The 22763-nt window shown below is 52.6% G+C and overlaps 2 protein-coding genes across 15 annotated transcripts in view; one reads left to right on the top strand and one right to left on the bottom strand.

Annotated features, from left to right (window-relative positions):
• The window catches only part of SMC1B (structural maintenance of chromosomes 1B), a 63621-nt gene extending 55990 nt beyond the window's left edge, over nt 1-7631 (top strand). Inside the window, exons 21-25 of the mRNA XM_081822644.1 lie at nt 387-541; nt 1573-1724; nt 3536-3605; nt 6111-6221; nt 7352-7631. Of these exons, the coding sequence (XP_081678770.1) occupies nt 387-541; nt 1573-1724; nt 3536-3605; nt 6111-6221; nt 7352-7441 (578 nt within the window). The 3' untranslated portion in view covers nt 7442-7631. The remainder of the gene's footprint in view (nt 1-386; nt 542-1572; nt 1725-3535; nt 3606-6110; nt 6222-7351) is intronic.
• Nucleotides 1-22763, bottom strand: part of SIRAL2 (SIR2 antiphage like 2) — a 40923-nt gene that overhangs the window by 5486 nt on the left and 12674 nt on the right. For 13 of the 14 annotated variants that reach the window (XM_081822632.1, XM_081822637.1, XM_081822634.1 and 10 more), the window contains 6 exons: nt 19811-20032; nt 17436-17564; nt 15861-16146; nt 14082-14114; nt 13146-13229; nt 913-1104 (listed from right to left, as the gene is read on the bottom strand). In XM_081822632.1, coding sequence (XP_081678758.1) covers nt 1064-1104; nt 13146-13229; nt 14082-14114; nt 15861-16146; nt 17436-17564; nt 19811-20032 — 795 coding nt within the window. In that variant the 3' untranslated portion in view covers nt 913-1063. Of the gene's footprint in view, nt 1-912; nt 1105-9168; nt 10376-13145; nt 13230-14081; nt 14115-15860; nt 16147-17435; nt 17565-19810; nt 20033-22763 lie in introns of those variants that run through there. The other variant, XM_081822631.1, reaches the window with a different exon arrangement.

Below are 22763 nucleotides of genomic sequence, written 5' to 3'. Positions count from 1 at the left end.
TACTAGAAAAATGGCTCATCAATTTTAAGAGCCATGTTCTTGGAATTAATAACAATTGCTGTATTTTAAAGGTAGACTGTACTCAAGACAACCAAATTCAAAATCCAGTTTTTAAAATACTCTACGCTTTTGGGATGCCTAGGTGGCTCAGTCTGTTAAGCACCTGCCTTCGGCTCAGGTTATGATCCCAAGGGTCCTGGGACCGAGTCCCACATCGGGCTCCCTGCTCAGCTTCTCCCTCTGCCTGCCGCTCCCCCTGCTTGTGCTCTCTCTCCCTCAAACAAAATCTTAACAAAAAATTAGTAATATTCTATGCTTTAAAGTTGAAATAAGAGGAGCCAGCCCCTAAGTGGTCTGCAAAATAAAGAACACTGATTTTCTCTTAGCTTTTGAGGCCAGCAGAAAGGAAGCCAGAATGTGTAGGCAAGAGTTTGAACAGGTGAAAAAAAGGAGATACGACCTTTTCAGCCAGTGTTTTGAGCACGTCTCGATCTCAATTGATCAAATCTACAAGAAGCTCTGCAGAAACGTCAGTGCCCAAGTATGTATTTTTCACCCCCAGATGTTACTGGGAACTTTGTGTTGGTGGTAGTTGTTTTCTGGTGGGAAATAAATGTGTCACATTATCTGAGTGACCCACTTCTGGAGCAAAGTCAGTTCCAGAAGATTGGTTACCATCGTAACTGGGTGTGTTCTAGATCCCACTCACTCTACCACTGGCCAGCCTGGACAAGGCAGAACCTCTCTGGGCCTGTCTCTTCATCTGAAAAATGAGGGGATTGGTCATTTAGTTTCCAGATTCTCTTCAGTTCTGGAGTTCTGCTCTCTGGTGCTAATTTGATTTTATGGAACGGTCAGTGGTCTCTGTAGTGAAGGTACCTGTAATGTAGAGGGTCTTGGGAAATGGCTGACCTGGGGTCAGGAGAAGGAAAGAACCAAAGGCAGGATTGTGTTGATAGTCTCTTTGCTAGAACCCTTGCCCGATCCTCAGTCAGTCCCCATGGCAGATCCTGTGGTGCTGAATGTGGACTCAAGATGTCGATCAGGTCTTCCACATCTGCTTTTACCTTTCTCGTGGTGTTCTTTTATGGCTGAAAGTTGATCCTGGATCAGATATTGAGAATTTTAGCCAAAAATAGTTATTTTCAGTAAAGACTGAAATAAACCCAGTAACTCCTTAAAGGCAGGATTCATCTCTGTAGCCACAGTACCTGGCCCACAGCAGGTATTCAGTAAGTGGCTGGTGAATGGGCCACCGAGTGGGCTGCCTGAAGACTGTTTTTGTCAGACGGTGGTACGTGCTGCCTACGTCTGCCTGGCAGGCCTGTGGGGAGGCCTGATCCTTTGTGTTAGGGTGTTTCCCCTCTGCTCCCCACCCAGACAGCCCCGTTTCCTGTGACCACACTGTAGAGCCAGCTATGTACATTATCTGCAGGCATCTGTATTTTGCCATCACAATGGAGGAAAACCTAACCAACAGAATATCTTGCAGTTAAACTCTATTGCAGTTTCCAAAGTTGAAATTTACTAATTGCTTTTCTGATTTTGCTGAGTAAATAACCTGTGTTTCAGGCGTTTCTTAGCCCAGAGAACCCAGAAGAGCCTTACCTAGAGGGAATTAGCTATAACTGTGTGGCTCCAGGCAAACGGTTCATGCCAATGGACAATCTGTCAGGGGGAGAAAGGTGTGTGGCTGCATTAGCCCTCCTGTTCGCCGTGCACAGGTAAGACCATGGCGAGCTATCTGATTTTGCATCAGGGCAGAAACCAAACGGACCCTCCTACAAAAGACCCGTTTTAGCATATGTGATACAGAACTGTTTTCTTTAGCCAGACAATATTCGGGTTCTATAATAATTTAGACTGCAAATCTAACACACAATTCAGTCTTAGATAGATTTTCATTAATTTTCTATAATTACCAGTAGCTACTAATATTCCAGCTTTACAGAAAAGAAAGGAAAAAAAAGAAATACTGGAATGGCCACATATGACATCAGGGTTGCCAACAGTTAACAACAAACCCAAACAGAACAAAAACTCCCGACCTTTGTATTATTTTCCTAGTGCCTATTCACAGACCTGTGTTTATGTAAAGAATGTTAAGTGAAGTATTTCTTCTGAAAAAATGTTTGACCTCATTTCCAGTGGTGGCAGTTGAAGTAAATCAAGAAAACATTAGCTAAAATTAGGGCAACTGACTTTCAACATGCAAATCCTTAGATGAAGATCTAGGTGCACATGATGCAGCCTCTCTGCTTTCGTGACCAGGAAGATCAGCCTAGGTTCTCCAGCTGCTTTTTACTGCTCCCAAGGATAAAGAAGAGGCCATTACAGGAGAGGAACAGGAAATAGCATTAACGCCAGCAGACTCTGGGGAGAGCAGGCCGCAGGAATCGAACCACGAGCCTGTGCTGAGCAAGTCTCAGCAGAACAGGACTAGTACCAGGTGTCACTGCCATCCATTTATTCAGCAGATATTACATATCTACTGTGTGTCCGGGGCTGCCGGTGTAGGCTTTGGAGAGACAGCAGTGAACAAAACAAAATCTTTGCCTCAGAGACTTCATTTTTATCGGGGAAGACAAATGAGAAGGTATATTAGTAAACTAATTCTCTAACATATAGACTATCAGGAAATGACAGATGCTACAGAGAAAAAAAGTAGGGAATGGAGATCATAAGTAGCAGTAGCAGTAGCAGGGTAGGGTTTGCAGTATTAAAGACTCACCTGGGAAGGCCTACTTGAGAAGGCAACATTTGAGCAAAGATTTGAAGGAATGAAGGGAGTAAGTCTTGCAGATAGCTAAGAGAAGAATGTTCTAGACATGGAGAACAGCAAGTGCAAAGGTCCTGAGGCCAGAGAGAGCCTGGCATCTGTAGTGAACAGACTGTATAAAACAGTGGCAGGCACAGGGCTGGGAAACTATTGTAGCAATCAAGGTGGAAGATGAGGGTGGGCTGGACCAGGGTGAGAGCAGAGGTTGAGCAGACAAGGTGTGGGGTGTGAAGGAGGCAGCAGGATGACCCCTAATCAACTAGAGTGGGAAGACCCCTGGAGGGAGTAGTTCTGGAGCGGAAGGTGAGGAGCAGGATCTTGGATGACCTTGAGCTGTTTATTAGACACCCACATGGAGCTGTCGAGTAAGCTGCTGGACAAGGGAGGCAAGTGTGGGAGCCATCAAGACATGGATGATATTGAAACCCTGAGAAGAGATGAAATCACCAGGGGAACTAATTAGTGTGTAAGCACTGCACCCCAAGGGCACTGCACTGAGAGGAGTTGGTGGAAGAGATGGAAGGAGTGGTGGGTCAGGTGAGGGGAGCAGACGGTCATCCTTGATGTCAGAGCCACAGGCCGGGGGCAGCCCCAAATGCCACCTGCAGTGCTCACGGGGGACACGGACTGAACATTGCACATTGGGGTCATTGGTGACTGAGGCTAAAGCATTCAAGATGATGTATCTTATTTACTCCGAACACTGTTAATCCTAATAGAAAGCTGTGACTTACTGGAGTGTAACTTTTTTTCTAGTTTTCGGCCTGCTCCATTCTTTGTGTTAGATGAAGTGGATGCAGCTCTGGACAACACGAACATTGGCAAGGTCAGTTTCTTTCTGCTTTTAATTTCTAGTAGATCACTTACAACTCGAGGATCACGTTCTGGTCAGAAAGACAGTTTACCCTGAACACACACAGTTTGTTGGATAATTGCTGATTAAAAAGTCAAATCTAAGTTAAATATCTGAAAATTTGGGGCAGTTTTCATTCGAGGTTTAGGGGACCCTCAATGAATTATTAGGGAATCAGGATAGGAGTCAGGTGAGGATCGTTTTACTGAATCCACAGCATTGCTAGTGGGTAACTTGTCCCCAGATCTAGATTTTGGGACCTAGAGGGTCACCAAGAGGCCCGGTGGCAAATAGGACCAAATCAGTTGTTTAATAAAGTCTAAAAATAACACTTCTAAATAAAATTCCAAAGAAATTAAAGTTCAAACTTCTGCCCCCCCCCCGCATTTATTAAAATTAATCCAATTGTTGCACTTCATGATCCTATTTCTCAGTATTTGAGACGAGGGAACTAAGGAAACAGTTTAACTCTTGGGAGTTCAAGTTAAGGTCAGCCTTCAAGATGAGAGCATAGATCTAAAAAGCCCCCTGAAAGAGGACACTGAAGCCACATATCGCCACTGTGACTTTCTGACATGAGAACGGAGTCGGCCATGGAAGCCTGACCAAAGGCCGCGGAGTCCATCACTGGCAGTACCTGGCCCGTGGCTGCCGAGGGACGGGACAGCTGCAGCCCACGGACTCTGGTGTCATGGTCCTACTGCCAGAGCCGTCATTTTGGAGATGAATGAATCAGACTCCTGGTTCCAATTCCAGGCACAGTGGAAGCTGGCATCCTGCTATACACTTAGTCTTGTGAGCTTGGCTAAGGAGTCCTTCTCGGAGCGGTGTCTTCAGTTCTCAGTGCCACCCTGGCAGGCTGAGTCTCCAAAGCTGGCCCACCTGCTTTCTCAGTCGGCTGAGTCTGCCGGGAGGGGCCGGAGCTGTAGCTGAGGGGCCTGTCTTCTTTCAGCGCATCCCGAGCTGTCCTCCTCTGACCCTTCCTGCACAGGGCACCGAGTGCCTAAGGACAGCCTGTCAGCTTCCAGAGTCCCAAAATGTAGAAAGCTGATCCCCAGTCCCTTGAACCTTGTGGAGGACAGCAAGAGCCACCTTCTGAGATCTGCCAGATTTCAGAGTAACCAGGGAAGGAAGACATGGGAGCAACAGAAAATCTGTTGTCTTTGAATGCCAGCCGAGGTGCATTGGCTAATGGGACTCGATGGCCTGACTCATTTGGGAGAAATCTCCCTTGAAGAGGTGACTTTAGGTACTTTGTACCCATGTTCTGTATGTTGGGGTGGGGCTCTATTTTTGTGGACTGTGTTTTTTAAGGTATCTGTCTTCTAGCAAAATTTAGATGTTTGTATTACCACCATCTCCAGAGACTCTTACTTAAGACTCTTCTGTTGGCACCCATCCTATGTATGAAAATCCTTTTAACTTCCAGTCTTCCCTTGAAATTTACCCTCCTGGCCACTCCACTGCCCTACTGAGCATGAGCGAATAGAGGAGGACCAAACCCAAAGTAGCTCCCACTCTGTCCCGTGCTCAGGGTGCCCCGTTTACCTTACCACAGGTAACGCTCCAAGCCAAATGCGTCCCTTCTGCCTCACCTTCCATTCTTGACAGCATCCCAGGACTTCACAGTCCTGCATCCTAGTGGCCACCATGGCCTCGAACGCCAGATGGAGTTCCTTCTGCCTGTGGATCCAAGCCTCTTGGCCAAGGGCACTTTCCCCTCTTCATCACTCACCCGAGCTAGTGACTTGCTCCCCACCCAGGGCTGCCGTACCTGCTTCCAGAGCTGCGTCCTTACCACCCTGGTGCAGTCGGGACCGATGCAGACAGAGAAGAGCCCTTCTGGCCCCTCACCCCAGCTGGGAGTTGGCAGACGTTTTGTGAAACTGTGGCCAAGTTCTTCCCTATGTTTCTCTGGGTTCCGAGCAGAGTTTGTTCAATAAGACTCATTTCTCTCCAGAGTCCATTTTGTTCTTATATTCTCATGCCTTGGATTCGAGCTTCCTGAAGGAGCCACTGAGTTCAACTTTAACCAAATAATTAGATTATGGTTATGAATACATATATAATTGCCATTTTTCCCACTTCTGGCTTTAAGTTAGCAAAACAGGAAATTGGAAGTTTAAATACCAGTCTGTCCTTTCCCACATAGTGTCTGAGTGGCAGTTTTTATCTTGTTATGAAAGCTGATTGCATTTTCACCTGACGGTATCTTAAGTTAGAGCTCTGTTCTTAAAAACATTCTTAAAGTTTTAGATGCTAGATTTAGTAAGATTTACAACTTTTTTACTAACCTCTTTAGAATCTGAATTATTTCCATTTCTGCAGTTACAGTGGATTTACTGAGTTACCAGAAAGGCAAGTAAGTGCCTTATCACCTCCCATGGGCAAAGCCGGAGACAGGCCCAGTCACCGTCCAGGGGCCCAGCAACGAGGCCTTTCCCTGCTGGTGAAATGTGGGCTTTGCGTTCCCCGCAGGTCTCAAGTTACATCAAAGAGCAGACGCGAGAGCAGTTTCAGATGATAATCATTTCCCTAAAAGAGGAGTTCTATTCCAAAGCCGATGCACTGATAGGCGTCTATCCAGAGGTAAAGACCACCAACGGGGAGAGGAGAAGTGTCCCTCAGTTCTTTCCTGACACCTCATCACAAGTACCGGTGGAGTCTGGAGATACGGTTTGATTTCTGGAGTTGATAAATATAGGCTTAAATGATTTTTTAAACCAAGTAAGATTTTAAAAACTCATTATTTTTCTATGGCAGTACACAGAAATTTTAAAGATATGCTTTAAGTGAAAAAGCAAATCAAACTTGCAGAACAGTTAAAGATACATGCTAACGTACACAGCAAACTATTAATATCCTATTTCATATTTTTCTAATGTTTGAATGTTTTAGGCAAAACAAATGCATTGTGGGTAGCACTAAAGGAGCAGAGGAAAAAACCAGTTGATCAGACATTCCAAGTTGTATAGTAACTTAGAATTCACACACACCTTTCTCAAGCTGTTCAAAATACTGACCTGAGCTAACGGAGTAGAGCAGCTCATTCAGATCATTCAGTTTGGGGACAGTTAGGCTTTACTTCCTGAGTTTTCATTTCAACTAAGATAAAAATTAACTTCCCTTCCTGTGCCTCCAAGATGTGAGGGGACCCCTGGAAATTCTCATCCCAGCGTAGGGGAGCCAAAAAGATCTTTTTCCTCTACCCATCTCAGGTTCTCTGTAAATCAGACTGGCAAAGGCAGGTGAACGAGAAAAACCGCTCATACCGCGTGCACCGCACACGCGCACGGCGGACACACCTGGTGAAGAGTAATCCCAGGGCTGGCTGTCTGGGACTTGGGCTTCTACACCGTTCCAGGCTAAACTGAGGAGAAAGGGTTTGGGGCTTCCGGGTCAGGGAGGCAGGTGAGGGGAAGGTGAGGAGTGTGGCGAGCGCAGAGCGAGCGTCCTCCTGCAGCAGCGCGTGACCTCTGCCCGTGGGACGCTCGTGCCTACTGTCAGCAGCCCCTCAGCGCGGTCATCTGGGCTGGCATGTACGTGCACCTTCACCAGAGAACACACCAGCGGGAAGCTGACCTAACCAGGGACCAGTGGCTATGAGGAGGCCCCTTTTTAAGTGCGAATCCAGGTTCCCTAGTGGCCCTTCCTTGACGTTTGATGACACTTCGTCCCTAAGCAGAGAGCTGACCCTCTGCTGTCCTCTCTCATTTCAGCAAGATGACTGCATGTTCAGCCGAGTTTTGACCCTGGATCTTTCTCAGTATCCAGACACCGAAGACCAAGAAAGCAGCAAAAGAAACTGAGAGTTGCGTTAGGACCGTGAGTGACCCCGAGCCAACAGGACAGTCGGGCAGGTCAGGGTCACCAGTGCTTAGTCCTTGCTCCTGAACAACCAAGTGCGGGAGCAGTTGAGCGGCCAGTGCCACTGCGACCTCCCAGATGCTGGAGCTCGCTTCCGTCCACGTTCAGGCCCCTTAGCGTTGCATGGGTTAATTTCAACTGCCATTTTGAAAGCCAGTCAGAAAAATGTTGAATTCTGCATTATTTTCACTCAGGTCTTGCCTTGTATGCTTAAGTAATCTTTAAGAGAAACTCTTGGTTCTCAAACGTACTAGTTACAGGGCATAGAACCTGGATTTTATAGGAAGTTATTTCAGAGGATGTTATCAATATTGAAAATATCAATAAAGAATATTCTAATTTCAGATGTCTCCAAACTACAATTATAGAAACAACAACAACAAAATATTTTAAGGTGAAACTGAATTATGTCCGCCTCAGTGAAATCTAAATTTCTCTAAGTATAATTTCTGTTAACAAAATATTGAGGAACACACGCTTTCCCAAGTAACTAACAACTGACTTCTCTACTTACACACATTGTTATGGGGAGGAAAGGAAGTTGCCACATTTGCAGTAATACTTCATTTCCATTTCAAGATGGACTAAAATTTTGTACCTAGCAGAGTAGCTCCCTCACTGTGATCTACTGAAAGTCACCCCTCCACACAAGGGTTTGTAAACACGTAAACATAAAAATAAAGCAACACAACATGGAATAAAACAGAATTCTGAGGTGCTGGTGGTCTTCACTGAAGACTGGGCCCACCTGCGGACGGTGGGGAGGGGGGGAGGCCTGAAGAAATAACCATCACTTGTGAGCGCCGCTTACCACTCACCGCTTCATGCAGACTCAGGGCACCCCGTGCCCAGCAAGTAGACCGCAGCCACACAGACACTTCCTGCCCTCACCCCACCAAGCTCTAGCAGCCGCACAGAGCAAGCAGAAGCCACTCGATCTGTCCTCCGCATCTTTTTTAAGACACCATCGGCAATACCCTCTAAATCACAGACTTCCTCTGCCTTGGAAAACATCCAACTTCACGTTGAAATGTCCCTGTAGGGCCCCATGAGCTCAGAGCAGTCCCTTATCGCTGCCTGGGCTGTTCTCACTCCCAGTGATCCCACAAAGTACGGTCTGTTTTGTGAGACCACGCACCCCCATTCCTGCCAACCACGGGATGATGGAGGGATGCAGATGGGGCGCTGTTACAATAGGGCCTTCTTGTCATCACCACCCCCACCCCCCCGGAGCCAGTGTTTCTCACCAACAAAATCACACCCAAGCAAATGAGTGATGCTCAAATTGTTTGACAGATCAATCCTGTTGAAAGACATTTGCACTTTAATACAAGCATTAGCAGAACTAACCACAGATCTCCCCGTTCATGACAGCAAGAAGGCACTCGACGCTCATCCTGAGCTGGTTCCACTTTTCCAGTCTCATATCCTCTTCCGCATCATTTTCCATGCTTGTCTACCCTGTGTCTAACCAACTTTCAGATTCATTCATCCCTGGTTGCACTTTGTAAACGTGTCTTTAAAAAACCAACAACTTAAATATTTGCTTTTTAAAAAACTTAAACACATTCAAGTAGTCACTTGACTTCACAACTGATAACTCAGGGTAAACGTTCTCATTAACTATATCACATCAAGCCTTGTCATAACTAAAGTTGAGCACACAAAGTTGAAGTTAAAATTTTATTTATGACCAGAGTAACATAAGATTTTTCATGCTTCAAAAAGAAAAAAAAAGTCTTAAGCGGGTCTCTGGCTTCTCTCTCATTCACAACACATCCCAACCTTGTGGTTTCTGTTCTTAACTTTCTCTCTACCTGGGGGAGCTCCAGCGCCTTCGATGGGGAGTGTCATGGGATTGGGCAAGAAACCACATCAAAAATAGCAGCCTCTGAAAAGGAAAGTGAGCAGGGTCCCCGCCAGGGTCACAGTCGGAGCGGCTCCCGGCGTGCGGCTTTCTGCCCCTGGCTGACCCTGACCGCTCCCACGGCCGCGGGCCCTCTAGAGGCTCTGTCTGCCTCGCTGCATGCGAACCCCAAGGGGGCCGGAGGAAGAGACTTTTAAGAGACGAACAGAAAGGCTGGACCTTACCCCACAGAATAAAAACTCAGAAAACTTGGAATTTACACTCTAACTAAAAGCTGCAGTCTTGGTCTTGTGCTCCACTTGTCGTTTCTCAGCTGTCCACCAGTGTGCGGACCCGGCCAGCACTGAGCTGCCATCCGGGGCCCCTCCGCCGAGGTCAGGCCTGCCGTTCCGGGAGCTGAAGTCACTAAAATCAGGTAATTCCAAAGAAGCCCGCTGAGCTGGTCTTTCTTTTTCAAAACATCCCATTCTCAGCAGCAGATGCAGCGCCTCCAACCAGCACCGGCTCCCGCTTTACTACTCAACAACGCAACAACGCTAAGCTTTTCTCCACGGTAACAGACGTTTCCACATAAAAATTATAAAATTTAAGTGTCTAGTGTTTTTTTTTCCTCTTTGGCAACTACTGTTGCTTGGACAGTCCTCACCCTCCCCTTATTAGAAAAACCACCCTGACAAAGGGGGTGTGTGGCGCGGGAGCCCGGAGCCCGGGACCCCTTCCCGCCGCCCGTGGTCCCTGAGGTAGCTGGCCGCCGGCCGCACAGCGGCCACCTGCCGGGTGCGCGTCCCCTCCCAAGCAGTCACCCCCCACAGCGGGACCTGCACGCAGCCCTCGAGGCCGCACAGCCCCACGGCTCTTCAGGGTGTGGGACGGGTCAGAGGGAGAGATCCCCCGCGGAGTTCTCCGAACATTCCTCATCGTTTGGGTTATGGCACTGCGGTTACAGAAGGCTGGTTTTCAAGTTGCAGGTTTTATTGGTTTTAAAGATTTCAAGACCCTCCAGCATCATCTGTTCCAACAACAAAAAGAAGGAATACGAAAATGTTAAAACTCAGCTTAAAGGAGTGTTTGCGGAGGATCTCTAGCTCAGGAACTGTCTACGGCTTTTCTCCCACGCTAAACACTCTCAAAGTGACTCCATCCGGAAGCAGCCACTGCCACCTCTAGACATGGCTCTGGGACCCGTACAACCGTCAGGGAATCTCGACGCCCGGATGTAGCCCTTTCCCTTCCTAGAGGACCGGGAGCAGGGAGCGGTCACCCGACGGGGGGGCCATATCACCATGCGGATGGCAGGAGCCCACCACAGGGCAGGGAGGACGGCAGCCGGCCACACTCCTCTGCGCTCTCTGGCCCCCGGGGACCCGGAGGGCTTCCCTGAGGACACGTGCCTGCCTGGGGCGCTGGCACCCGGGGATCCCCTGGGGCCCCACTGGCTCCCTGGCCACAGTGCCCCACCGCCCAGGGGCGGCCCTGGAGGGGGAGCCGCGCATACGCAGCCACAGCAACACCACGGGCTCTGCCTTCTTCACTCGCACAAGTGACCGAGCGGCCCCAGACAGGGCGACAACACGGGGCAGGAAAGAGACCAGTGGGAAAAACCACCCGTCCTGGAGGAAAACAATCAAAGCGCTCATTTCATTTTTTTCATTTTCATTTGCTTACAGATGTCCTTACTAGCTGAATTACACTCCAAATATTTGCCAAAGACTGGAAAGAACTATATTCGAAATGCCCCCGAAACGGCATTCTCTGCCTACAGGTGTGTGTGTGTCGAAGGATCTGCTGCAGGGGTGGCTCAGCGTCCTCCAGAAGGCTCCCTCCCATCTCCTCCTGCTGCCAGGCCTACCCAGCGGCGACACTCTGCCCACAATGCTCAGTTTTTTCCTTGCTTCTCCGGTCCTGAGAAAACTATGGTTTCCTCGATTGTTTCTTTTGACTCTGTTCCCTCCTCCTTGATTTCATCCTGGTTGGACCTCCTGGATTGATTTCTGCTGTTTTTCTCATGCCTTCATGTTCATTTTCAGTCCTTAACTTTTCAAAAACTTTCTGGGAGGTTCTCAGAATTATGTTGTAGCCTTTGGGTTAAATTTTTATTTTGAGAGCGTTACCGTTAATTTCTGGGAGCTCTTCTTTTCTGACTTATTCTCTTTCATAGCATCTCCCCCCCACCCCCCTGGCCATGATTGTGATCTCTTTTCAAATTTCTAGAGACACCAGGGGCTTCCCTGGGTATCTGACTCTACTCCATTCCTGAAAACACTGGGATTGAGGATTTTCAGATAAGAGTTAACTTTTTATTACTTTAAATAAGAAAACATAAGCAAAATGCCCTTAAACACCTCTCTGACAACCCACTAAGAATTTCTAGGGCTATGAAGCATGTCACATGTCAGGTACCTGTTATTCAACATTTAAATGACGCCCCGGGGTGGGGGGTAATGTTTGAGCAGTGCTGGGACACTGCATTTTTCTTCTACATCATGAGGAACATGTACTGTTGAAACAGTCTGTTGTAGATACAGAGATCGCTGATGAAGACAGAGAACACTGAAAACTGAGCCAGGTATATAAAAAAGATTTCCACCTAAATATACCTTCATCAAATTCCTGAATGTGAGGAAAAAAAAAGATCCTAAAAGCTTCCAGAAAGGGAAGCAACAGGTCACCTACAGGTGACAGAGACCTGGGCTGGCAACAGACTCTCTCCCAACAGGAAACCGAGACCCGTAAGACAGCGGAGTCCCTCGGGAAAGTAGGAAGCAGAACCCCACACTCCGACCATGCATGGAGAGTAAGGACCACGAGAAGACACCTGCAGACACCCCGGGCCTTGGGGAGCTGGTCCGCTGCACACAGGGCTGTCACAGCCCCCGAGGGGCCCGGGCAGAAGAAGAGCCAGCAGCAGCCCAGGAGGCCAGGGAGGGCAGCTCGGGCCTGGAGCGGAGCAGAAGGTCAGGGTCTCGGGAAAGGGGGGCGGGCGGTATGACCGAGAGAGTGATACGTTAAAAACACTGCGAAACGTTGATTTTTTGGACAAGGCAAACAGAAATCTAGAAACTCCTCAAAAAATAAAAAGCAACACCAGCAACTCCAACATGCAACAAACAAAAAATGCATTTGCCCTTGACCTTGAGAACATCCTGCAAATGACTCCGGTCCCGTTAACGCAGCACCCAAGTCGGTGAACCAGGAAAAAAATACCTGCACTATTTTAATAAAGTAAGTGCTTTTGTTTCCAACTTTGAGACAACCGACAAGCAGACCGGGGGGCTCGCTCCGGCCCGTGACCACGCACCCAGCACTGCCCACAGAGAAGTGGCCTGGCTGGGGGAGGGGCCGGTGCAGACTCGGGAGTCCCACCCGCGACTGGGCAGCTAGAGATGAGGCGCCCTGGGCCCTGGAGGGAGGCCGGGCTGGGCGAGCGGCACCAGATCCCCTCCCGGAGGCCACGGGCCTGATCCACTTAGATAATCGGTTTCCGAACATCTCAGTCCGTGACGGAGGGAACAAGAAACAGGATTTGAAGTGGTATTTTCTGGAGACTGAGGGGACGTAAGTCGGGACAGCGGGCAGTGCCGAGTGGCCACCGGCGCTGCTCGGGGAACTGGCCGTGATCGCGTGGCGGATGCGCTCTGTGAAACCGGGTGACCCGGCGGGCGTGCTGCTGGCCTGGCGCACGACCCCCAGCACCGAGACGCGCTCCGGCCGAGGCCGCGCCAGCCACCCTGCCAGCCCCCCGACCACACGGGGGCCCTGCCGCACAGAAAGCACCGTACCCGCATCCGACCGGCGGGGCCGTTTGGAGACTTCCATTCCGTTCTCCTCCAGCTTCCTCTTGGCGCAGTCCTGACACGCATTCCCTGAAAGAGGAAACCCTTTACTTACAAGCTGATCTCTTCCAGAATCCACCCTTCAAGGACCCATTTATAAATCTGACTGTACTGAGGCGCCAGCCCCCGATCCCTGCCAGACGCCACAGGGGACGCTTTGTCCCAAAGAGAAGATGGACGTGGGAGGCACGTGCAAGTGACAGCGTGACATGATAAAGGTGTCCCTCCACAGGGCAAGGAGGCAGAGATGGAAAGCGGAGCGCGATGCTTGCGGGGTCCCTACATTGAAGGCCGAGCACCAGGCGGTGCCCAGACGCTCCTCTCCCCCCGCCCCCTGCCTGACCGAAGCAGGCGGCCTGGCGCCGAGGCCCCAGGGCCACTGACAGGAGGACGGTGCCGCGACCGAGCGCAGTCCTAGCTCGTGATTCATTGACAGCCAGAGCTGAGCCTAGCAACAAGAACCTTCACCTTGCCAACCAGCAGCACGCAGAAAAATTTTATATGAAAGCTCAGAACCTTTGCAATGAACATTTCGGAAGGGGACGGGACGAAGCTACTACACCGCAGACCCCGTGGTAAAATACGACTCGAATCTTGTTGCGATTGCCCTGCAACTCTTGCTTGTGGGATGGGAAATCATTTTCAGGTGCCAGCACACAAGCCATGTTCACGCTGCGCCTCCCCGCTGGAGGGACACATTTTTAATCCCTCCACTGTCGCAGGGACCATCACGAGGCCCCGCTGGTCCCCATCTCTGGTGGGGCCGGATTATGACAGGTTAGGTATTTACTGTGAGAAACACTTTCACAATTCTACAGTGGCGGGAAGATAATGGAACGTGTAGGCAAAAACCAGGCTGGTAAAAATCAAGATCTGCTTTACCCAACAGTGTGGTGCTGTCCACTCGGTCAGCATCTGGAGAAGAAAGGAAAACAGTCAGCAGAACCAAGACTTCACAGGCTCTTTGTCCTCAAGCTGGCGGTGGGGACAGCGGCCAGGCCTGCTCAAAGAGGCAGAGCGACAGTGACCGAGAACCTGGATGCCAGTTCGGGTGTGCCGGGGGGGGGGGCACAGGGGAGGGGCCAAAGGCCGGTGAGCGCCCCCCTCTCCTCCAACCAGTGTCAGCGTGAGGACCGGGGGGCGGGGGTCAGCGCGTGGAGCGCGGCACAGCTGGGCCCGCCTGGCACACAGGGAGAAAGGGCACCTGCTGTCGCGGTCATAGCTGTCAACGCCAGGACACCACCTCTCCAATCAGGAGAGGTCCTTCACGAACGTAAGGACAATGTCCTTAAGGACCCAGTCACAGATTATAAGTCCAGAAGATCTTTCGGCCCCGACAGCTTGCCAGATCCACTCAGCTGCCAGGGTCTGGGAATGCGGCCTCCGTGGGGCCAGGAAGGCACCCAGGGGCCCGCGCCCACACGGGTGGTCCATGAGGTCCTGGTCCTCCGGGGAGCCGTGTGTGCAGAGGCAGGAGAGGCCGTGGGTAGGGGCAGGATGGGGAGCGCCTCCGCCCCGCTCCAGAGCCAGGCCCGTGGGCCTGTTTGGGACACAATGGATTCCAGTCCCAGCTCCAAAATCTCTGGGAACTACCTGGGCAAGTGATTGACCTCTCTGAGCTGGTCTCACCACCTGTCAAATCACCTACTTAAGTGGCCGCGGATACTGGGACTGAAAATGAAGGTCTCAAGGAGGTGAAACTCAGAGCAGAGTGTGACCCAGTGAGCGTCCGGCCCGGCTCCTTCTCTGCCTCAGAAACGGACTAGTGCCCTGCCTCTACTCTCCTCCGTGGAGAAGCAACTTACGCCGGTCCACAGGCTAGCCACTGGCGGTTCCGACCAGGACTAGTGGGGACAGATGACGCTACTGGACCCTGTGTGCATCCAGTTACCCGTGATCTTGGCATCCTCTAGTCTTTGAGGTCACAGTGGGCACGTGCAGTGGCTGTGTGCTGACCCAGTTCCCCTGCCCAGGGCAGCAGGGCTCGGTTCTTGTCATTAAATCCAGCCAGTCCAGACCTTTCCAAGTCTACCATCATCCATGTTTTAGGACCCCAAACTTAAAGCCATTAACTGCCCTATGTCAGGATGACCAATTTAAAACCTCCTCCATTATCTTGGTCATTCCTGGCAGTTCCCCAAAAGCTGGGCCCAGGAGAATTACTTAAAAAGGTGTGTTGCACGCAGCAGAACAGGGTAAAGATGTTATGTGCAAAAAGATGTAAAAGTCTTCATGAGATCATTTTGTGCCTCTGCAGTTTTAACTTGTAAAACGCAGCGAGGACCTAAGGGCACCTGAGGGCTCTGTGCTTTCCCAGCTTCGGTGTCTCCGCTGCAGACACTGGCGGGCGCGGTCTCCTGGCTAAGGTAACTGGATGCATGGTGAGCCGTCTGAAACAGGAATAAACTCGGACTGCTGTCGGCACAGCCTTAAGCGCTCACGTCCTGTGCACAGAGGTCACCGTCACACCGACTACCCGGCCTTCTATTTGGCACACACACCTTTTTAAGATCACCAGAGGGCTCGGGAACTTAGTGGTACAGAAGTTACATCTCCGTTTTATTTTATAGCGTGCAAATTGGATCTCAAAACAAAAAGGAAAAACCGGAAAGAACTCAATCAGTCTCGTACCTGGAGAAGTCGAGAAAGAAAACCCCCTACCTGGACTGCGCTGCCTGCAGATCTGAGTGGCAAGGTCCTGCACGTAGCCAGGAAAGTAGTCAAAACAGTCTCCATAGGACACGACTTTAATCCCATGCAAAAGCATGTCTGCTTGGTGCTTGAAGAAATGGTCTTCACTCTCCTTGAGCACGACCATGTAGTGCTCCAGCTCCACCCTGTTGGGCACCGAGTACAGGAAGAGGGCCTGGAAGATCTGGTCACGGAGGGTCTCTCCGCAGCCCACAAACAGGAAGGACTTGGTGCGGTACAAGTTCTGGAGGACTTCCTGTGGCAAAACCAATGAAGAGCCTGGAATGCTCATCCGAAAGACAGTGAGATCCTCAGCCCGACCGCCAGCTACGGGTTACACCTTTAGAAGGTGGCTCAGCAACAGGCCCTTCCCACCAGCCATGCCGGGGACAGAGTGAGAGAGGCAGCGCGCACTCCAGACGTGCTGTTCACGTCAGCCCAGCGCCGCAGGCGAGCAAACAGAGGCCCACGCTGAGCGGACGTCCCTGCTCGGCGCTCATGGGAGCCCCTTCCTCTCCCAGGTGGGAAAACAGGTGTAGATCCCAGTCAGGTCCGGTGTAGATGTGCTTCCAAGTGAGGAGAGCCTAATGCCCACCCCACCCAGCCAGCCGGCCACCCATCCTGTGGTACAGCCCCTCAACTCAGATCTTCTGGGACTGTGCATAATTTTAAATTCTTAAAACACGAAATAAGGACCTTCCATGTTTCTGTTCAGAATTGTGCACATGCAACGCTCGGGAACTGATGTGTCTCCACGGATCACAGGTGGGAGCCAGGGGGCTGCTGTCAGGAGAACCAGGTTTTCGGGAGTGAGGGCAGAAGAGCTGAGGGAGGAGGGGACCCGTGACAGTGACCCAAGGGAGCAGGGCAAAGGGGATGGCAAAGATTCAGGGGGCCACTCAGGCACGCAGCAGAGAGTCACCGCTTCAGACATCCAACACCTTAGCAAGAGGGCCTGTGTCCACCCAGGCCTCTCTCAGCGCCCAACGGCATCCAGTCACCCGCCAGGCCACGCCTGTGCCGTGCCCGGGCCCCAGGCCGGGATCAGCACAAGGACCAGAGTGCCGGACCCTAGATGACCAGGGACTCAGTGAAGATACCAGGGTTTCTAAATGCGCTAATAAAAGACTATAAAAAGCTGAAAAGCAGCTTTTCCACTCTTCATCTTCTCCAGGATATCAAAAAAGCTTCCCAGAGAATGAAGCTGTAAAATGAGGTTTTGAAAGTGAGAGAGATTGCCACGCAGAGAAAGGAGGTGCCTGAAGCCATGCGCGCACACACACGCACACGCACACACATGCACGCAAAGGAGGCGGCAGGAGCGGCCCGAGCGAGTGTGCACGGTTGGTGTAGGGCCCCGCAGGCCGCCCGGGGCATCTGGCCGAGGCACCAGCGCTTGGAGACACAGCTGCGAACAGGGCCAGCTGTGTGCACTGCGGGGCGGGCGGGCCTAGAGGCCAGGAGACCGCCTGGACGGCCACCAAGTACCTAGTGGCCACCACGTCCCAAGGGACACAACCAATGCCTAACGAAGGCGGGCCATACCATTACTTCTGGGTCCTGCGTGACATCTTTATACCCCGACGGGTCCAGGACCATCCCGCAGGGGTCCGTGTACAAGCCGTGAATATGAAGAACGCCGTATTTGATGTGCCCTCTCGCCCACTGAAGGACCTGTCAAAATCAAGCCAAGACAATGGGGAAAACCACGTGTTACTTAAAACAGAAGAGAAAACTCTCTAAACTGGATACGTGGTCTTTCCGACCTACCTCGGAGAGAACAGGGAGCTGCTTCGCTTCACAATGCTACCCGCAGGGCCCAAGCGCAAGCGGGCTGCTGGGGCGGGCGCTCCCGTCAGGCCGGAGAGGACGGCGGCAGAGACAGACAGCCGGGCGGAAACCACCCCTACCCCCGGGGCTGCAACACACTCTCGGGACTGGTGACTTTAGGGGACTGAGAGGATACCTTCTAAGGGACACATTGTGCTTTAATTCCTGCTGTGTATATGTTGTGTTTACACCCAGAAAAAAGAGATACAAAAAAAAAAAGTAACTTATCAAATAGCTCTATACCGATTTCAAGCTCTAGAACAAAAGTCCTTAAAAAGAGGCACATCCTGGGGCGCCTGGGTGGCTCAGTCGTTAAGCGTCTGCCTTCGGCTCAGGTCATGATCCCAGGGTCCTGGGATCGAGCCCCACGTCGGGCTCCCTGCTCGGCGCGAAGCCTGCTTCTCCCTCTCCCACTCCCCCTGCCTGTGTTCCCTCTCTCACTGTCTGTCAAATAAATAAATAAAATTAAAAAAAAAAAAGCACATCCCACATGCTGCAGTTTGTCCTCATGCCAGGGAGGCGGGCGGTCCCCACAGCGCCGGATACCTGGACAAACTCCGGCAGCTCGGCTGGTACGACCCGGACAGATGGGCCGGCCGGCACCTCCGCCATAAGCCCTTGGCAGCCTATTTCCAGAGATGCTCTTCCCAACAGCAAGCAGGCCTCAAAGAGGGGACCGGTCTTGGGGGTAGAGAGCAGGTGTCCCCTCACGTGTCACTAACAGCTCAGGAGAGGGTGTGACCCATGGCCGCACCGGCACCGTCCCCGTGGGCTATCCCACAAGCACGTGGCCACCTGCCAAGCTCTGCGACGGGAAAAGAGCCGCAGAAGAGAAACTCAGGGTCTGAGCCGGCCACAGTCACTCTCTTACTCGGGGCCTCAAGGGGGCGCCATCTCTAGGCCTTGGGTTCCTGCGAGGAGGGTGGGAGACCACCCTCAGGGCAGAGCGGGGGCTGCGGGGTGGGGGGTGCCCAGTATTAGTAAGGACATAAAATCTTGAAGCAAATAGCAACGGACACAAACAGGTCACAAAAGAAATGTAGTCAATAACATGAAACCATGATCAACCTTAACAAGGAGAGAAACAAAAATGTAGAATGTTCACCAATTTTCACCTCAATGGGAGAAATGTGTTTTGTTTTCTGGTGACACCATGCGTTCGCAAGCCATGGGAAGGGGACACTCTCCCATGTGGCTCATGGAAGTTTTAAACTGGCTATCTTTCTGGAAAGCAATTTGGTAACATATCATCTGTCTAAAACACTCGGGCCCTTGGACCCCACAACTCTTCTAGGAGTTTTCCCTAAAGAAATAAACAGAAAGACACGGAAGCATAAGTATTTTCACCGTAGCGTTACTTATTATCGTGGAAATATGCTAACGATAATAGAGAAAGACTAATAGTTACTTTTTGGTTTGACAATGACATTGCCATTTACAAACATGCTTTTTTTTTTTTTTTTATTTGCGATAGAGAGAATGAGAGACAGAGAGCACGAGAGGGAGGAGGGTCAGAGGGAGAAGCAGACTCCCCGCTGAGCAGGGAGCCCGATGCGGGACTCGATCCCGGGACTCCAGGATCATGACCTGAGCCGAAGGCAGTCGCTTAACCGACTGAGCCACCCAGGCGCCCTACAAACATGCTTTTAAACGCAGCTTAACGACAGCGAAATGCTCAATGTATAATATTAAGGAAGAAAATCAAGATAAAAACGCTACATATGGCATATGGCATAATCCCGATTTGTGAACAAGGGGATGGCACTACCCAAGCTTCGCGGCACTAGGACCAGGGGCGATTTTGCTTATTGTGACTCTTCTTGCCCCTAGCTGCACCCCCCGCCCCCGCACACACACCCCAGGCCTGTAAGGAATCCACGCACATGAGAAGCCTGCGGGACAAAATGCACAATGAAGACAAGGGTGGGTGGTGAGCAAAGTCCAGAGTCGGGAAGGGCTCAGGGTCACTAACGTGCTGGAAAATGAAAGCTCCGTCCGCCTCCCAAGCAGCGCAGACACCACCCACCCCCCGCCAGCCCCTTGCCTTCTCCCTCCCGGCTGCCCGCCCCGCTCCAGCCCGCAGCCCGCACCTTCGTCTTGTCCTTCAGGTCCAGAGACTCCATGGGCTTGCTCTGCTGCTGCCCGAAGAGCTCCAGCAGGTTGTCGTAGTTGGTGGTCAGCACCATGGTGCCCCTCTCCATCAGGCTGAGGATGGACTGCAGCACCAGCGGGTTCTGGATGTGCTGCTCCAGGTTGTCGAAAATCTCCATCAGGCAGTCCTGGAAGAAGTTGGGCTTGGTGTCACCCGTACGCTACAAAGAAGTGGAACAGAAGTTACTAAAAACACCCTCTCTCCGCAAGTACCGAGCACCTAAGCAGCAATGTTCTGGTGCTAGTTTAGAAGGAAGGAAACCCTGACTCGTCGAGTTTACTGAAACCCTGGTGGGGGGAGACAGACCGTGGACAAATAGTGATACGTCGGTAGCGGCCAATGCTACGGGAAACAAAGCCGGGTGCTGCTGGGGGCACAGGCTGGATGGGCCGAAGGGCACCAGGGAGGGCCTCTGATAAGGGGCGTTTGAGCAGAGAACTGAGGAAATAAGGGGCCTCTGAGAGCGCGTCCCAAGCAGAGGAAAGAGCAAGTGCAAGGCACCGAGGTAGCAACAGCATGGTGGGTCCGACGGTGAGCAAGGGGCCCTGGTCGCAGGAGAGGAGCAGGGGTAAGGTCAGCAGGCGAGGCGACCGGAACCAGATCATGGGAGGCTCTGAAGACCACGGGAGAGGCTTCAGATCGCCCTGCGCGCTGCAGAGGTCCTGCTGTAGAGGAAATCCTCAGTTAGGGGAAAACCAGTGTGGTCTCTGCTGCTGGGAGATCTGGCGGGGTGAGAACGCGAGCCGGCCTCTGGGTGGAGCAGCAGAGCCGCCTCGGGCGAGCGGCGGGGACCAAAGCCTGGCTGGGCCGGGCTCACGAGGACAGGGGAGCATGTGGCAGCAGCAAATGCACACACCCCAGTCTGGGGGGCCCTGCTGTGAGGGGAGCAGAGCAGTGGGGTGGAGGCTGGCTCGCGGGGTCAGGAGGTTTCCTGCGCTCCAGGAAGACCGAGCCTCCCCAGCCACCCCGCCAGCGCCAGCGAAGCGGTCGACGGAGCCGGGACCATGCACTGACACCAAATACCTCGGCCCGCCCTCAGGACTGTCCGTCGGAGGTCACTCCGTCCCCGTGGATGTCGCAGGTCACAAGACCCTCGTGTGAGCGCTCCTGGCTCCCCGCCCTCCCTTTCTGACACTCTCATGTCCCTCTCCAATCCCGGAAACCCTTCCCTTGTTCCCAGTGGGTCCATCAGCAGGAAACCCCCACATCTCCCTCTTCTTTTGCGAGCGTTCCCTCCTCCCACCACTGGAAACCGGCCCTCGCCATCCCCGAGGCCCTCGCCATCCCCGAGGCCCTCACGCCCATGGGCCTGGGAGGACAGGGGTGGATGGGGCTTGCCGCCCAGTCTCTCCGGCTGTACTTCTGTCACAGCCCCTGCTGGTTTCTTCGTCCACTGAGATGACCGTTGTGCATCGTGGCCTCCCCCACAGACCTTGTCCCACCTTGGCCACCCAGCCTCCGGTCACATCCCACGCCTATCACTCCCAAGAGTGGGGCCCTTCCAGAACTTCTGGCCCAGGCTCCCGCCGTCTGACCCTGCAGCACCTCGGCTCCCAGGGCCGCCCCAACCCCATCAAGGCCAGCACACCACTGGCTCGAGGGCCCCGGCCCCTGGGTCTCCAGCCCCGCCGGCCTCACTTCTCCCACTCAGCAGCTGACACCCCATAATCTGTCACCGCAACTGTCCCCCGGACAAGCTTCCCACCTCGCCGCCCTTCCCGCGCTTTGCTGGATTTCCCGGCAACTCGGATACAGCGCCCCCCAGCCCACCCCATGCTCAGCCTGCTCAGCGTGGTGGGGGGACCCCGCCGTCCTGACTGGCCTCGCTTTAACTCCCGTTTAGCAAGTTTTACATGGGTGGGAGCTCTAACTGGGTTAAACAAGCGCCAGCCTCGCTGGCCTCTCTCCGAATGAAGCACCTCACCTGAACGTGCCCCCCACCTGCCCCCGGCGCTGCCCAGCACCCCCACACTTCTGTCCACGGACCCGGCCCCTCCTCCCAGGACAGGGCTCAGCAACCCCGTCCTTAAAGGATCAGAGAGCCACTGTTTGAGGCTCTGTGGGCCTCAGGCTCTGTCACAACTACTCGACCCCGCACCCCAGCATGAAAGCAGCCACAGACAACATGCAAATGACCCGTGCGGTCGTGTACCAGTAACTGGATTTACAAAATGGGCAGCGGGCCAGGTTTGGCCGGGGCTGTAACTGGCCAGCCCTGCCCTAGATCCCAGTTGCCCCATATTAATAGAAGACCCCCACGTGGGAGAGCTGCCCAGCTGAAAACCCTTCCCAGGCTCTGGGAAGCCGGGCACGGCCACGTGGTCGATGTGGCTCCCTCATCAGGCCCTGGAGGGGAGGCGGCAGGAGCTCCCCCGTGTCCCCCTCGCTGGACAGGCACACCGTCATGGCAGGAGCCAGGGTCGGTGGGGAGGCTACCCCACAACACGAGGCAGAGGCCGCGCCATGAAGACAGCAGAGCAGCAAGACAGGACCCAGGCCCCCAACAGTGGCCACCCACCTGCTCTCCCGAGGCTGCCAGCCAGATGCTTACGTGGGAAACAGAAACGTGATCACGTGGAAGCCAATAGTGGGGGTGTCTTTACAGCAGCTAAACTCTCCCAGGCTCCCTGATGACTGCGCAGACTCCTTTCCATGCTTTCTGTGCAGCGTCTCCAACACCTGCCCCACCCAAACTCTCAGAGCATGGCTGTGCTTTAACAAGCTAGAAGTAGCGAGCAGAAGCCCGCCACGAGCCTCTACCACGTCATGTGGCTTCCTGGCAGCTGACCTGGCCGAGCAGCTGCCCGAGGCAGACCCCCACGCCTGCACCAGCGCCCGACTTGAGGGCATCCCTTGGTGACGGTCTCCTGTACGTCCTCCCTCCCTACTAG

This window comes from Leptonychotes weddellii, chromosome 5 (genome assembly GCF_054177405.1).
Source record: "Leptonychotes weddellii isolate Sample4059 chromosome 5, ASM5417740v2, whole genome shotgun sequence".
Lineage (NCBI taxonomy): Eukaryota > Metazoa > Chordata > Mammalia > Carnivora > Phocidae > Leptonychotes > Leptonychotes weddellii.
Note: the sequence above shows the minus strand (reverse complement) of the source record. Positions and strands in the feature narration are given on the sequence as shown.